This window comes from Raphanus sativus, chromosome 1, assembly GCF_000801105.2.
Source record: "Raphanus sativus cultivar WK10039 chromosome 1, ASM80110v3, whole genome shotgun sequence".
Classification (NCBI taxonomy): Eukaryota; Viridiplantae; Streptophyta; class Magnoliopsida; order Brassicales; family Brassicaceae; genus Raphanus; species Raphanus sativus.
Genome location: NC_079511.1, coordinates 5,316,895 through 5,332,460, shown reverse-complemented (window position 1 = coordinate 5,332,460; position 15,566 = coordinate 5,316,895). Strand labels below are relative to the sequence as shown.

At 34.1% G+C, this 15,566-nt stretch overlaps 1 protein-coding gene, 1 long non-coding RNA gene, 2 other non-coding genes and 1 pseudogene across 4 annotated transcripts; 2 read left to right on the top strand and 3 right to left on the bottom strand.

The window, feature by feature from the left end:
- Nucleotides 1-2,769: 2,769 nt before the first annotated feature.
- Nucleotides 2,770-5,079, top strand: LOC108856316 (uncharacterized). Its single transcript, XR_001950187.2, has 4 exons — nucleotides 2,770-3,406; nucleotides 3,949-4,280; nucleotides 4,378-4,422; nucleotides 4,544-5,079. It is a non-coding gene; the product is annotated as an uncharacterized LOC108856316 (long non-coding RNA).
- A 3,415-nt stretch (nucleotides 5,080-8,494) lies between these two features.
- LOC108854838 (uncharacterized) lies at nucleotides 8,495-11,134 on the top strand (annotated as a pseudogene).
- On the bottom strand, nucleotides 10,569-10,642 carry TRNAI-AAU (transfer RNA isoleucine (anticodon AAU)). Its single transcript has one exon. It is a non-coding gene; the product is annotated as a tRNA-Ile (tRNA).
- A 98-nt stretch (nucleotides 11,135-11,232) lies between the features above and the next one.
- On the bottom strand, nucleotides 11,233-11,306 carry TRNAI-AAU (transfer RNA isoleucine (anticodon AAU)). Its single transcript has one exon. It is a non-coding gene; the product is annotated as a tRNA-Ile (tRNA).
- Nucleotides 11,307-13,840: 2,534 nt separating this feature from the next.
- Nucleotides 13,841-14,488, bottom strand: LOC108853492 (small polypeptide DEVIL 4). The gene has a single exon (XM_018626907.2). It carries the CDS (start codon nucleotides 14,359-14,361, stop codon nucleotides 14,218-14,220), a length of 144 nt encoding a protein of 47 aa, XP_018482409.1. The 5' UTR covers nucleotides 14,362-14,488; the 3' UTR covers nucleotides 13,841-14,217.
- Nucleotides 14,489-15,566: the final 1,078 nt, after the last annotated feature.

Sequence of the window (15,566 nt, the reverse complement as noted above, 5' to 3'; positions counted from 1 at the left end):
AAGTCTAAAACGACATTTATAATGAAACAGAGGGAGTATATATATACGTATTTGACCAGCATTACAAGACTTATTAATGAACTTCTCTTCTTCTCTTCATCTAAAAGAAAGATGAACGGTGGAGGAAAAGTGGTATGCAAGTGCTGCAGGTTAATAATCAAGATTCGGTTCACATGGTTTTATCCACATTGTTTATTTTATTACTGATTCAGTTTTTTTCTTGGTTTATTTTACCAAAGATTTTTCAAGGAAGAAGTAAGGGAGAATGGCAGCTTCAGGGCCCAAAAGCTTAGCTCCAACAACTGTAGGAAGTTCTCAGAAAAGAACCCCAAAGAAGAAAGCGTTGAGAAAGATAGCAATGCAACTTCCACAATAACAAATGAGGTCTTAAGGGTTTACAAGGAGTCACAAGCAGCTAGTGGGTTTCCTAATGCCAAAGTGCAGCAGATTGCTTCTTCCGTCTTGCCCGTTGGCTCATCCGTTGGCTCATTCGTTGTCGTCACTTTCGGTAATGCATAGAAATGTTTTCATTTTTATGTTCATTTCTTCCATCTACTAATTTGTGTTATTCAGCTGACAATTTTGTGGAAAGTGGTTGAGAAGTTCATGTCCCCAAAGTCTTCTCCAAAGACTTCTTCTCCTGCTGGAGGAGAAGGCAAGTCTTCTTCTACGCAGGGAGTGAAATGGTCTATCGGTGCTGGTACCAATCTGTTACAAGGGTTTGCTGCAAAGGTTGATAGGGAGGCCAAGCAGAGGCTTAATGAGTTCGCTAAAGAACTCAGAGCCTTCAGAACTGTTGACATGTCAGGTCTGTCTGCATTGACTTGTTTGTTTTATATGAGATATGGGTTGAAGTTGATGATACTAGATGGAACCTCACCTTTTGAGTATTATTTATGTTGCAGGATGCAACTTTGGAGATGAAGGATTATTCTTTCTAGCTGAAAGCCTTGGGTACAATCAGGTTAAAGCCTCTTGTTATCTGCCAACTTCATTAGAGCATTAATAACGCAGTTTCTCTTGGAAGTTCTGAAGAGAAAAAGTACATGTGGGTCCCACACAACATCAACAAACTCAACGCCAAAGTCCCGAAAGAAGGATTGGTTTCTCTTGCTGTTTGCGGGCCCCACGACACATGGCGGCCCGCGGTTGGTACGTTTTTAAATTTTTTTTTTTAAATTCGGACAAAAAAAAATGAAAAAAAAAAAATTTAGAAACCCAAGTGGGCTTTTGCAATAATGATGCTCTTAGCGTCTTGATCATCTTATGTTGTTGAATGAATGAGTACCATACTCCCATATGATGGTTGGTGGTTTCAGACTTTAGAGGACGTCAGTTTTTCTGCAAATGGAATTACAGCTGCAGGAGTTAAAGCCTTTGATGGTGTTCTTCAATCAAATATTATGTTGAAGGTTCTTAACCTCTCTGGAAACCCTATCGGTGATGAAGGAGTTAAGGTTGGTGTAAATACTAGCATCAAAAATCACACAGACCTTACTCTTTTTAGGTGTACATTTCGTTCCGTGATATAGTTTTCTTCTTTTATCTTGTGATGACAGACTTTATGTGCTACATTGATGGAAAATTCTAGCATCGAGATACTTCAGCTAAACAGCACTGATTTAGGAGACAAGGTTTGTCTAACCACATGATCTTCCAACTCCTTAGTTAGTCACAAGTATGACGATATATGACATTAAAGAGACTATGCGTAAATTATATCCAGATTTGTGCATTGCTGATACGTGAGTTATCTATCCTTTTTATATACTAATTAATCATCATCATACGAAGTTTACCAAAAAAAAAAAACACTACACCATTTGACATTGTTGTAGGATAGAAGAAGTTGAGATAAAGGAATATATTTACAAAGTGAATGTGGAGAAAGTGGAGAGCTTGGGAGTTGAGTTCACTCCTCCCGGAATCAAGCCTTAGAGACACTATCATTAGCCTCAAGGAAAAATGTCTCTTATGAGAATATATGATCAATGCTTATATATGTATTTACAACTTTTATTTTTTGATCATGATGTATTTAAGTTGTGGAGACTCGTGGTTGAACCGTCCATGCAACCAACTCTTATAAAATAGATAATTGCGCTCATAACAGCTATGTGGTCGTGGACGTGAGCGATGCTACCCCTCTCATGTCAAAGCACTCATGTACGTGCAACCAGTGGTTACTGGTTAGATGATTGTGATGACAAATGACACTTGGGAGAATATTTCTACGAATTCTTCGATAAGTTGAGTCTTGCTCATCTAGATTTCAAATCCTAATAGACCATAAATATTTTTGAAGATTTTTCATCCATCAATGAAGTTTATGAAGAGTATAAGTAGCCTAAATCGTGGATTAAATTATTTTTAAATGCCAATTTACTATACTAGCAAGAAGAATTTGGTCACATATTTAGATAATTTAATATTCCAATTCTTTTGGAATACATGTTAGAAATTGTAATCATAAACGTGTCAAATATGTAACCAAACAATGACAATACGGACCAAAAGTCCAATATAAATCTAGGGTCAAACATGCAAACAATAACCTTTTGAAATGAATTCTCTCGGACATACAGGCTGATCCATTCTCTTCGATCGTCTGCATAAGCAACATCAACCCATGAAATACACATAATACATAGCATTTGAATTTTTTTTTTTGAAATTCGTTGGGACATACATCTGTTTACGGACTAATGTGGATGCTAGACAAGGGAATGAGAATGTGACATCTATGCAGATAAAGTATATGCATTTTTTTATAATGAAAATATGACATTTTTTAAAATAAATCTAACCTCACATCTCTCTCCTTTAAAATAAGACCAAACCTGTTAAATTTATACGGTGCGGATCTTCTATCTCTCTCGTTCGTGATGCTTGTTACGACGGCGACTCAGCGGTTAGTGTATTGCCGGAGATATTGGTGAACAGCGGTTGTGACCGGAGGCGCTTTCGTGTTTTAATGTTTTCTCTTATTTAAATTTTGTTTCGGAGTTTTGGAAGAGATGGAAGGACAGGCGAAGCTGGCTGACGAGGCCACAGTCATCGCTGCTCCGATCATCCTCGACGGTGCGATCGTTTTGCTAATGGTCACTGTTACGAAGGAGCGTGGCACGAAGGACGGACGTAAGCAAGGGGTTATGGTGCTTACTCTCGTTTAGAACCAGTGATGCTAAATGATCTGGTGAGTGGGATTCAGGGTGTCTTGTAAATCCTCTTCATCCGACGAGCGAGCCGAGCGCAGAGCGGTTCAGGCTGCGAGAGAAACGGCTAAGAAGGCAGTGAACCGGAGACGAGTAGATGAACAAGTGAGTCGAGCAGTGGCTGGCAGCTAATGAAGCTGCAACGGCTGCAAGAGTGGCTGCTGTTAAAGCCGTTCAGAATCAGATGGATGGTAAATTTTGCCAAAGTTGAAACTTTTTTGGTGAAAGGAAAAAAAAAAACAATTTGCAAATCCTTTTTTTTTGTTTTGGTTTGATGTTGATTTCGGTTTTGTTACCGGTTTTCTCTGTAACCCTGATTAAGCTTAAAGAAATGGGAAGCTTGTTTCAGAGGTTTTTAAACATAGAAATTTCTCCATCTTTATTATTTCTTTGACAACAATCTGTACATAGAAGAAGATGAAGATGGTGTCTTCTGTTTTTTTTTTTTGTAAATCAACGGCTTTATGATGGAATCTTTGGGAAGAAGTGATGTTGATTGATATTATGATCTTGATCTAACATGTCTTTCTTTTAGATATTACACAATAGTTTTGTAATAGTTTACTGTCACTTGGTTGCCCAAGAAAAACTAAAAATTTAGGAGAAGGATGAGAAGATTCTTGTTTTGTCTAAGCTCGTAGTATCAAAATAGAATGCAATAATTCTATTTATTTTTTTTCTTTCTGTGTATGTTTAACTATTAATGTTAGCTATTATAATTTTTTTTTAAAAGGTTATGTTAGCTGCTCCCTGGACATAACAAAGTACACAAACAAGTTCTTGTCACAGTGAGTGGTACAGTACATGTCTACAAGTGAAGACAAAACAGACAATAAAGGAGGTTGAGGGTTTTTGCTTCGAGAGCAAGGAGCGCTGCTTGCATTCTTCTTTGTATTTATACACCTTTTAACCAACAAGAAAAAAGCAAATCAAAGCAGAAAGCAGAGAAAAAAAAACAAAAGGAGGAGAAAACAATGGCAGGAGGAGGTTTGGTGAAACTTGGTCTGAAAATGTTGTTTCCAGTTGTAAAGGAGGTGTTAACGGCGATTGTCAAGAGATGAAAAGGTTTGTGGGGCTTCTTCTCCTGTTTCTTTCTAGTTTTTTTTCATTCTCTGTTTCTTTTCTAATTTTTTTCATTCTCTCTGTTTCTCTTGTTGTGAAGGTTGGTTTGTGAAGGTTGGGAAGGCAACCGGTTCCTTCCTGAGAGGTATTTTCAGAACCTTGGGGCTTCTTCTTGGGGCTTTTCTCCAGTTTCTTTCTAGTTTTTTTTCCATCCTCTGTTTTTTTCTAATTTTTTTTTCATTCTCTCTGTTTCTCTTGTTGTGAAGGTTGGTTTGTGAAGGTTGGGAAGACAACCAGATCCTTCTTGAGAGGGGTTTTGGAGAGAGTTGGGGCAGAAGATGTGAGGGAGAGGATTGAGAAGATGAAGGAAGAGTATGAGATGTGGAGGAAGGAGAGGGAGGAGGATGCTGAGGAGGAGGAAGAAGAAGAGGAGAACAAGTGGAGCAAGATGGACGAAGCCATGGAGCGGAGCTGCGGAGCGGTAAATCCCTTTGTTTGGGGAAACTAGAGGAAAGTAGTTCTTGTGTCGTCTCGTCTCGTCTAGTGTCGTGAAATAATTTCGTTAGGTCAAAATTCCTTTAGCCGTTCTCTTCTCTTCACTTTCCGGCGATTTTCTCTTATCAAAGTCGCAACCTTTCTCTCGCTTATCAAAGTCGAAACATTTCCCGGAAAACTCCTAATTTCTCAACGCACTAATAATGTCCTTAGTTACAATTAAATTTTTATTGTATTTTGATGATTATTATGTAAATAAAACAAATGTATTTGTTTTAATTAAAAAGATATTTTATTTACTGATAAACTTCCAATAACCAGAATTTTCAAGGCAGCTAAGTTCAAATAGCATTGATGGTCCATTTTGTTAATTACTAATCTTATATTTTTTAGTGGCATTTTCTATAAGTAAAAATAAATGTATGATATGGAAATACATATGATAAAACTATGTTAAGATTTCAATAGAAAAAATTATTTTAACATCAACATCAAGTTCCCTTTGTGAAATGCTCACAACTTAATTTATGATAATTTGTTTGTTCAGATTTCATAAATTTCTAAAAGTAAAAAAATTATTTACAGAAGAAAATTGAATAAAAACAAAAAAAAAAGAAAATATGAGATACTGTGAGTCACATTAATTTATGTGAAAATTGAATAAAAATGAAATGTAGAATATGAGCAACAGATAATTTAAATCCATTGTTACGATATCTTTTGTTTACACATATATTTAATAAATAAATTAAAAACAGAAAAAAATGGCATGAAGAATGTACCTAATGTTTTGCTTAATTAAAAGGTTTATTTTGCATATTATTTAGTATAACACTAGATCTCGACCCGCACAACCGTGCGGGTTTTATTTTCATTTTTATATGTATATATATTTATTTAGATCATTAGTAGTATACACTTGTAATTTTAATCATATATTTAAATATTTATAAAGCTATTTCAAATACAATAATGTATAGTTTGCATGTTGTAAATAATCAACTATTTAAACCCTCGTACGTATTTTTTGCTTCTTATTATATATTTATCTTATTGTATTTGCATTTAATTATTAAACATATTAATATGTGCATGAAAAATATATTTGACAATTATTTTTTATTTAATTGATATTAATTTTTTACCCGTTTTTCAAAACCAGATTTCTTTTTAGCAGTATTTTCTATGTTTATTCATTTTACACAATATATTATTATATCTACAAAACTGAAAGATATGTTAATTTTTATACATGTAGTATATAGTCTACTAATGTTAAGCCGCTCTGTCATATTATATTTTAAACATAAATATTTTCTATTTATGAAAATAAAATTTAAAATTTTATCAGTTTAATATAATTTTATCATATTAAGTTCAATATGATAAAAAAATTAACATGATTGATTGTGACTATATAATAGATAAAAATAAGATATAATATTTTATTTTTCATTTTATAAAAACAACTGAATATATTAATGTATAATAATATTTCAAAACTAATTACGGAATTAGTTAAAATATTTACATATAATTTTGAAAATTAGGATCTTGTTAAGATCTTTTTAAAAGATATCTAATCTATTAATTTATGGATTATCTACTATTTGAAGTTCTCATTTAAATTTTGGACTCTTTCATAGTTGTTGCTAGAATATATCATACCTCCTATACAATGCAACTTACCAACTTAAATTAAACTAAATCTTAACCAACATAAATTAGTTAAACCTAACCAGTAACACTTTTATAATATTTTTGGTTAATCTCTTAATATAATTAGATCAAATAAAACTGAACCACTCTTAAATCAACGAGTTCCATATCATTCCAGACATAAGAGAAAAAATATCCGACTCATTTACAACGTAAGCATACAAAGACCGTGTATGCTTATGCTCATTGATCTTCCTAAAACCAAATAATTGTGGCATAGACCAACATAGGCTCATGTTCGTATCACTAACTTTACTTCCATATATTTACTCTTCACCTACATCATATCACAATATACACAGTTATGCAAGAACATGAATTTTTTGTTCAAACAACCAAATAATGGTGGCATATGGTCAGTAGATTTTTTAAATATGTTTTTTTATATATTACATTTTACGAGACTATGTGTATAAGTTTTTTTTTTGAAAAAGGCATAACTATGTGTATAAATTAAAAGGTAAAAAGTGTGACAAGGTAAAACTGAACCACTCTTAAATCAACGAGTTTCATATTATTCCAGACATAAGAGAAAAAATATCCGACTCATTTACAACGTAAGCATACAAAGACCGTGTATGCTTATGCTCATTGATCTTCCTAAAACCAAATAATTGTGGCATAGACCAACATAGGCTCATGTTCGTATCACTAACTTTACTTCCATATATTTACTCTTCACCTACATCATATCACAACATACACAGTTATGCAAGAACATGATTTTTTTGTTCAAACAAGCAAATAATGGTGGCATATGGTCAGTAGATTTTTTAAATATGTTTTTTTATATATTACATTTTACGAGACTATGTGTATAAGTTTTTTTTTTGAAAAAAGGCATAACTATGTGTATAAGTTAAAAGGTAAAAAGTGTGACAAGGCAAATTATTATACTAAAAATGAAAGAAGATTAAATACAAACTAATAAAAAGTACAACACAAATTATAACACTATTAAATTCTATATATATTTAATAAATATTATATATATGTCTAATATGTATATATATAAATGTTACACAAAATATATATAATATTATATACACATATTATATATACCATATATTATTAATTGAAATTTGACAAATAAATTTCCACCCTTTAAGGCGGGTCCTAATCTAGTTATGATTAAAGTAGTTCAAAGATTAATAATATGATTAAAAATGTAGTATGATCAAGTCTAGTAAATAGTCCATTTTTTAAAAAATAACACATAAATTAGAAGTCATGACTTTTATTTTAATATAATAGATTTATGATAAAAGAGACCAAATCTGTTAGAAAATGTAGGTAAATCGTTTAAATCTTTAAAGAAAGAAAAAAATTAAATTGTTATTTATTCTACAATAAAAAACAGAAAAAAAAAAAGAAAAGAAGAATAATCAAACTCCTAACCGTTAAATCCAGCTCTTGAAGTTCTCCAAGGGATCCGTGTTCAGAACTTCTTTAGCTTCGACACTGCGTTGAGCCACTTGTGTAACAGAAAGGATTTGGTTAGAGTTAAAAGATAGATAGTTTTGACTTTTGAAGATGATGATTGGAGAAGAGTTTTATCCCAACCAACGGTGAGAGGTATGGGCAGGTTCTTGGAGTGTTCTGTAGAAGAGGATGCGTTGTGGAAGGGTTTCAAGTGGTTGGGTTGATGATATGTAGTAGAGTCTCTGTGTCTGTTAATGTATGGAGCATGTTGGTTAGTGGGTTTTTCCGTTCCCGGGTAAGGAGGTTGATCTGTTCAACAAGATGGCTTCCACAACACGGGTCTTCAAGCTCAGAGTGTGCTTTATATCACCAGGTAACGAGAAACATCTCTTCTGAATTAAGATTTTGATTATAGAGTTGGGGTTTTCAGGATGATTTGGATTCTGAAGCAGAGGTTTTGCTTTCACCCCAATAGTCTTAGTGATGAGGAACAGTTTCTTTAAACTCTTTAGCTGTCAGTGAGGATGGTATGGCTTATGGCTTTGCTCAAGTGGTAGTGTGATTGGGTAACTATTAAAGTGATGAAGACTGAAGATAACACAGTGGAGCCTGATACTTTATCTTGGGTAAGGTTTCTTCAAGTTGAGAATTCTACTTCTCTTCAGTTGAACTTCCACTTCGACACGCGTCTGTTGATTTCAGGTTAAGTTTAGTGGAATTACATGGACACATGATGGTCCAGGGTTTTCTACAGTCGTTACCCAGCTCCACAGTGAGTTTTGATCCCCCCCCCAAAAAAAAAAATCTATGTTGAGGAAATGGTATGAAAAGTTTTTAGTTTTATGACTGTTTCTTTTTTTTTTTTTTTTTTTTTTAATCAAAGTTTTATGACTGTTTCTTATTGCGGTTTGTTTCTGTAGAGACTAGAGAGGGACAGAAGATAGATGCTAGCACAGAGACTATTCTAACCTTTACCATGAGTTGTACTACCATTTCCTGGATCAATCTGAAGATATTTTATGTTGGAGAGACCAAGACAAATCCCAAACACATGTTTGGTTCTAATGTCACTGATGGTGGAAAGGTAAAAGGCCAGCCAATTTCTCATCTCTCTTGCTGATGCCTCACTTAAAAATTTTGGGTGTGTGACCATTATGTTTTTTTCTTTAATGCAGTACCTAAACATATGACCACTGAAGAAGGGTGTGACCCAGTAAACAAAGTCTATCACTGTGATCTCTCATCACTTCCTAAAGGTCTAGAAGAAGAATATGGAGGAAGCAAATCTCTGGAAGCTTCCATTTGTTAAGCTCATCGACACATTTGAGGCACAGTACATTGCTATAGCAAACGTCGAGACATTGTTTACTTTCTTTACAAACAAAGTAAGATGCTCCCAAGTACCAAGTTAGTTCGTGTTGATCTGAAGGAACCCAACACTTGGACCGATGTCATACCCGAACACCGAGAAAGATGAGCTTGTGTAGTTAACGGAAACCAGCTTGTCGTTAGCTACAGATTAGAGACTTAAATTACGGATCCTTGCTTCACACGTTACCTGTAGATATTTGGTTCAGTAGGTGGCGTTTTTGCTCGGCGCAAAGACACAACCTTCCTTACTCCTGGTGTGATCTACAAATGTGACTTCTCCACTAGTTACTGTCTTCCGTGAAATCGATGTACCTGGATTCAATAGAACAGCATTCCAAGTCACTCAGGTAAAGTGTATAATGATTTACTTGTTTTTGTATCCATATCTTGATTACTATGTTTTTATTATAGGTCTTTTATCCGAGTAAGGATGGAACAAAGATACCAATGTTCGTAGTGGCTAGAAAAGCTTTTGATCTTGGATTTGAGCCTTTATCTTTTGGAGACTTGACATCATTGCTCAAACTTGACCTAAGTAATAACCTTGGAAGGGAAACTACCTCAAGAACTTGGGTTTTTGAAGAATCTGACACTATTGGATCTGAGGAAGAACAGATTCTCTGGTGGGCTATCCAACAACATTGAGAAGATGCAATCTTTAACGGAGTTGGTGTTATCTGACAATCCAATGGGCGAGGAAATGATGGGAATTATAAAGTGGGAGAAGATGACAATTTTGGTCATTTTGGATGTGTCCAAAATGGGTTTAAGAGGTGAGATTCCCATTGGTCTAACCAAATTGAAAAGGTTAAGGTTTCTTGGTTTGAACGACAACAATCTAACCGGTTTTGTTCCATCGGAGCTTGAAGCTTTTCCTTGTATTGGTTCACTATACATCAATGGAAACAACTGAAGAGGTGAGCTTAGATTCTCTAGGAAGTTCTATGAGAAGATGGGGAGGAGATTTAAAGCTTGGAGGAATCCAAATCTGTGTCAACCATTTGAGATTGTAATGTCAGAGCCTCAAAAGGATTTGCTTCCTCTTGGAGTGAAGCCATGCACTTGAAAGTTGAAACCAGGAGAGGAGCTCATCATCAAGCCATCATCTATCTTTCTTAAATCTTTTGTTTCTAATTATATATATCGCCTCTTCTTTTCGTTTTGTATTTACTATAATGGATATGAAAATTTGGCACATGAATTAATATGTTTGATAAAAAACGAGTTTTGTTGGGCCGATGATGAGGTTAAATCAACAGAAGTTAAAAAAAAAAGCAAATGAGTTGGCCCATGCAGGTTTCGAACCTGCGACCTTCGCGTTATTAGCACGACGCTCTAACCAACTGAGCTAATGGGCCGTTTTGATGGTAATTATAAAGTGGGAGAAGATCATAATTTTGGTCATTTTGGATGTGTCCATCCAAAATGGGTTTAAGAGGTGAGATTCCCATTGGTCTAACCAAATTGAAAAGGTTAAGGTTTCTTAGTTTGAACGACAACAATCTAACCGGTTTTGTTCCATCGGAGCTTGAAGCTTTTCCTTGTATTGGTTCACTATACATCAATGGAAACAACTGAAGAGATGAGCTTAGATTCTCTAGGAAGTTCTATGAGAAGATGGGGAGGAGATTTAAAGCTTGGAGGAATCCAAATCTGTGTCAACCATTTGAGATTGTAATGTCAGAGCCTCAAAAGGATTTGCTTCCTCTTGGAGTGAAGCCATGCACTTGAAAGTTGAAACCAGGAGAGGAGCTCATCATCAAACCATCATCTATCTTTCTTAAATCTTTTGTTTCTAATATATATCGCCTCTTCTTTTCGTTTTGTATTTACTATAATGGATATGAAAATTTGGCGCATGAATTAATATGTTTGATAAAAAATGAGTCTTGTTGGGCCGATGATGAAATTAAATCAACAGAAGTTAAAAAAAAAAAAGCAAATGAATTGGCCCATGCAGGTTTCGAACCTGCGACCTTCGCGTTATTAGCACGACGCTCTAACCAACTGAGCTAATGGGCCGTTTTGATACTGTATTGTCTTGTAAAATTAGTAGCTCTATAATTTGAGAAGACTCAGACAGCCCTTATAGCACGAAAGCACACAATTTCTGTAGCCTGTAGTGAAGTATTTAATAACCAATACAAATTTTACGAAGTAAAGTAAGGGCAATATGCCAGCATGTAGACTTAAAGACTTGTCTAAGCACTTTCTAGCTCTCTCCTTGTTACATGGACAAGATATGATCATATAATATATAAATATACATACTTTGAGATAAGATGTGCATATGCAATGTTATAAGAAAGAAGAACACAAAATGGGAAGGCACTTGGAAAGAAGCCCAAAATGTTCTAGATTTCTTGGACAAAAGCAAAAATAAACAACTAAATTACACTAAATTATTAATCGGGCTGGCCGGACAAATAGTGTTTGAATAGTTTCTCTGCATAGAGATAATGTCAACAACAAAAAGTCATACAAGCTACTCAAACATAACGAAGAGTCCAAAGACAAGACAAACGCATTATAAATAAAAAATCTGGTGGATTTGTAATTTGAGACATCAGACCACCTCTTTTTCATGTCTTGGTACACCGAATTTGTCTAAATCCAAACTGGGATCGCGGCTGCAGGCACTATATATTAAACTAATAGTGTATATAAGAGAATTGAATTATTCTCGAATAATTATGTGACAATTAATCGCATCGAGTAATCATCGGTTTCCATGACTGGAGAATTAGAAGTAAATAAAAAAGTTTTCCTTTTTGTGAAATGTAAATATAAAAGTTCTGCCTCGTCTTTATTTCGGCCCCAAATTTTAGCTTCATGGAAATGCCTGTTATCATTTGGTAAATATTTAAAATCTTGTTTATTATTCTGGATATAAAATCAAGTATGGTTATCAGTATTACACACTATTAGTAATAAATAGCATATTGTCAATAACACTTAACAGTAAAATATATTACTACTATATTTTGTCGTTTACTTGGCTTTATTCCTAACGTTGTTTTTGTTTCTATCTGTCTCGTCCTATCTCAAATACATCAGAGATTTAGTTAATGAACAAATGAAACAAGAATTGTATTCTGTTGTGTTTTTTTCTTTCACGTGTGTTAGTTTTTGTTTATCTATCCTAAAACAAATCTACAACAACAATTAGGAAAGGAACGTTTAGCTTAATAGGTTACAAGCTAAAAGAATAAATTCTGAGTGAGAAGTACAAAATCAAATTAGTTCCAGTAGATAAACAAGTACAAAGGGAAACTATTAGGTTGAAAGGCGAGTGGCTCAATTATTACAACTTTATTTATTAGGGTATACCAAAAAAGTTCGCAGCCCGAGAAGAAGTGAAAGAGACAATAGAGAAGAGAGAGCGGTACTGGCGATGGTCACGACGGCGACGATGGTAGGACCGCCGCACGTGGCCTGCCTTACCCATGTCTTCATTTGACTAGTCAACGTACTTCTTCTTTAGATAGTTGGATCCTTTAGCACATTTGTAAAGGATTTAAACGTTTCTCGAGTTTAATCAGAAAAATGGAATATTATCACTCAGTCTTTTCTTCTATGATGTTAGGGATATTACGGTGACCTAGTTTAATTACCTCTGTTATGATAACTTAAGAATATTTGTTTAAATCGGTGATAATTTAAACGAGATAGGTAGTGTTACTCTTGACGTAGTTTCTATATCAAGATCCTAAATGAAATTAGGTGCGCCTCAGCTTCTGTAGTTATTGATCAGATTAGTCCGAGGGTTTTTGTTTCTTACTAAATTAACATTTATGTCTTTCTTCTTGTTTACGTGATCATTAAACCGCTGATTGCATAACACATCGATTTTTTTTTCTAATAGAATACGATTAGACGTGACAGGTCTTCCACCATAACTATTTTAGCACCTAATGACATATTGATAATGTCAGGTTGCAATAAGAGGGCCCCAAACAAACTAATGAATATTGTGTCCCTTGGGATATATATATATATATATAGTCGTGTAATCTCGTTCCGTCTCATTATAAATGTATTTTGAGAGTAACTATCAATAATTTAGCAGATACAAATCAGCACAAGGTGGTAGTTTTCCTTTGAGAAAAATGGTGGTAGTTCACCCCAAGAACTAAAATTAGTAGTGTTTCGGGTGTGTCGGAATTAATTAGATTAGTTTAACCCACCCCCATGCGTGGGGCAGCAACAATCAACAATTAACTAAAGAAACTTCATTTGTGATTTTCACTATTTTTAAAAAATTATTATCATTGCCCACTTTGAATCATAGACCATAGGAAGAGAGTTGTTGAGTTGACTAAAATCAAGTATTTGGTTGTAAAGAACTTGTTTATAAGAGAATAGAATCTTTATATGATATCCTTGATTATCATAATTCATCCCAGGAAACATATGACCAAACTGCATGATCGAAAGCATATATACAATATTGTGTGGTTTGCAAAGAAAGTATCATCACTGAACTTGGGGGTTTCAAAACCTTAGTTAAACCAATAAGATATAATAACAACTATATAGATATTCGAAAACTACAGTTTTACATAGCCGTAAATCATTTATATTTAGAATGTCATAGAACAAAGCCAAAAGCTCTTACAAAACTTTGTCAACTCTCTCTATTATATGTCGCAGATATTTACAATATTGCCCTTCACTTCAACTAAGTAATTTAAATTTCAACATTTGCTCCAAACAACAAGAATCTGCTAACCTATTGAGAGACCTAAACCAAAACAAGCTAATCATTTAATCGACTCTTCCACAAAATATAGCATCAACCTCGGATCCGAGCGGGCCTTGTCAGCCGAGGTTTTCGGCAGATTCGAAACGAGGGGTCTCTCTCCAACCAGCAAAACCCTTTTATACATTCCGATCGTGATTGAAATGAGTGAGATAATGAATCTGCGGAGAATCAATCGTTCCAACAAAGAAGCATGACAACACATCTTCGAATGATGTAAAGCTTAGCTCTTTGTTCTTTAAGAACAGCTCCAAGTCCCCTACTCGACACCCTTCTCTTTGAACCTCCCATGCTTTGACTTGATCCCAACTTCATCTTCGATATTGATACAAAGACTGGCTTAAACGAAAACAAATTTTATTTTTTTTAGGGTTTGAGAATGAATATAAATGATGAGGATGCAAAAGAAAAACGGACTTTTTATAGAAGAAGAGAAAGGTTGAAAGGTGACCCTACACACCTCTTTCACTACCCACTTGTGTTTCTGCAATTTATTATCATTGAATTTGAATGGTTTATATGGTCACAATTTCACAAAAACCCCAAAACATATATGCCCTATTTGTCTCTCTTGTTGGTATGTATAAAGGCACACATGCATGACACGTGGCTGATTTTATTTTGTTATAGGTTGATTACTTTGTGGGTTTTTCAAACAGACAAAGATGGTTTGTCTCCTTTCACCCGTATAAGAAGTTATATTGCTTCTAGATTATTACTGTTATTTGGTTAAGTATTGCTTCTAGACGATCGTAATATCTTATGTTAGCCCGAAATTCAAATATTACGACTTTTTTGTAATAAGAAAGATAAGAATATTCTTCATAGGTTAGTTGATTGATATTGTTTACTTCATCGTAAGAAAAATATTGTAACAAATGCTTTTAGCTGACTTTTATAATTGGCTATATATATCGGCAGACGGAAGAGCTAAGGTATCCCTTCTCATAACAAAACTACAAGCTTCTAATTAATACAGCTAGGTTTACTCGGCCGGTAAAATTATTTGAATGTGTTTTCAAACATATAGTAGACACTACGAGATGAGTTTCAAAAATCAAATCAGATCGATCTTATTATCATGCAAGGAGTGTTATATATGTGCATGACGGATAAAAAAAGTCATGCAATAGATTATAAAAGTAGACTTCTCGAAATTACCCAAAAATTTTTAAAATGAAATCACTAAAAAGTTTTGCCATTTGATATATATATCAAGAATTCAAGATATAGTTATATATTTCCGATATATTGTATATGTCATCAAAATAATATCGAAAATATCAGTGCGTGAAAGATAATATATTAATTAGTTGTGACCACAGTCAAATTTTGTGGATGATATGAAAAGTTCGGTTTCTCAAATTTTATAATTATTTATTATATATTTTCTTGTTTTATGCGTGTTGGATCCACGTCAGTATACCAATCTATTATACCAATCTATTAGACCTTCCACGCACATTCAAATTCTATGGAAAACATGCTCTTTTATTTTCATTCTAGAATTGGGCTACTTT

Bases quoted from the DNA above. Each gene is read 5' to 3' on its own strand.
- LOC108853492 (XM_018626907.2), bottom strand. From the start codon at position 14,361: ATGAAGTTGGGATCAAGTCAAAGCATGGGAGGTTCAAAGAGAAGGGTG.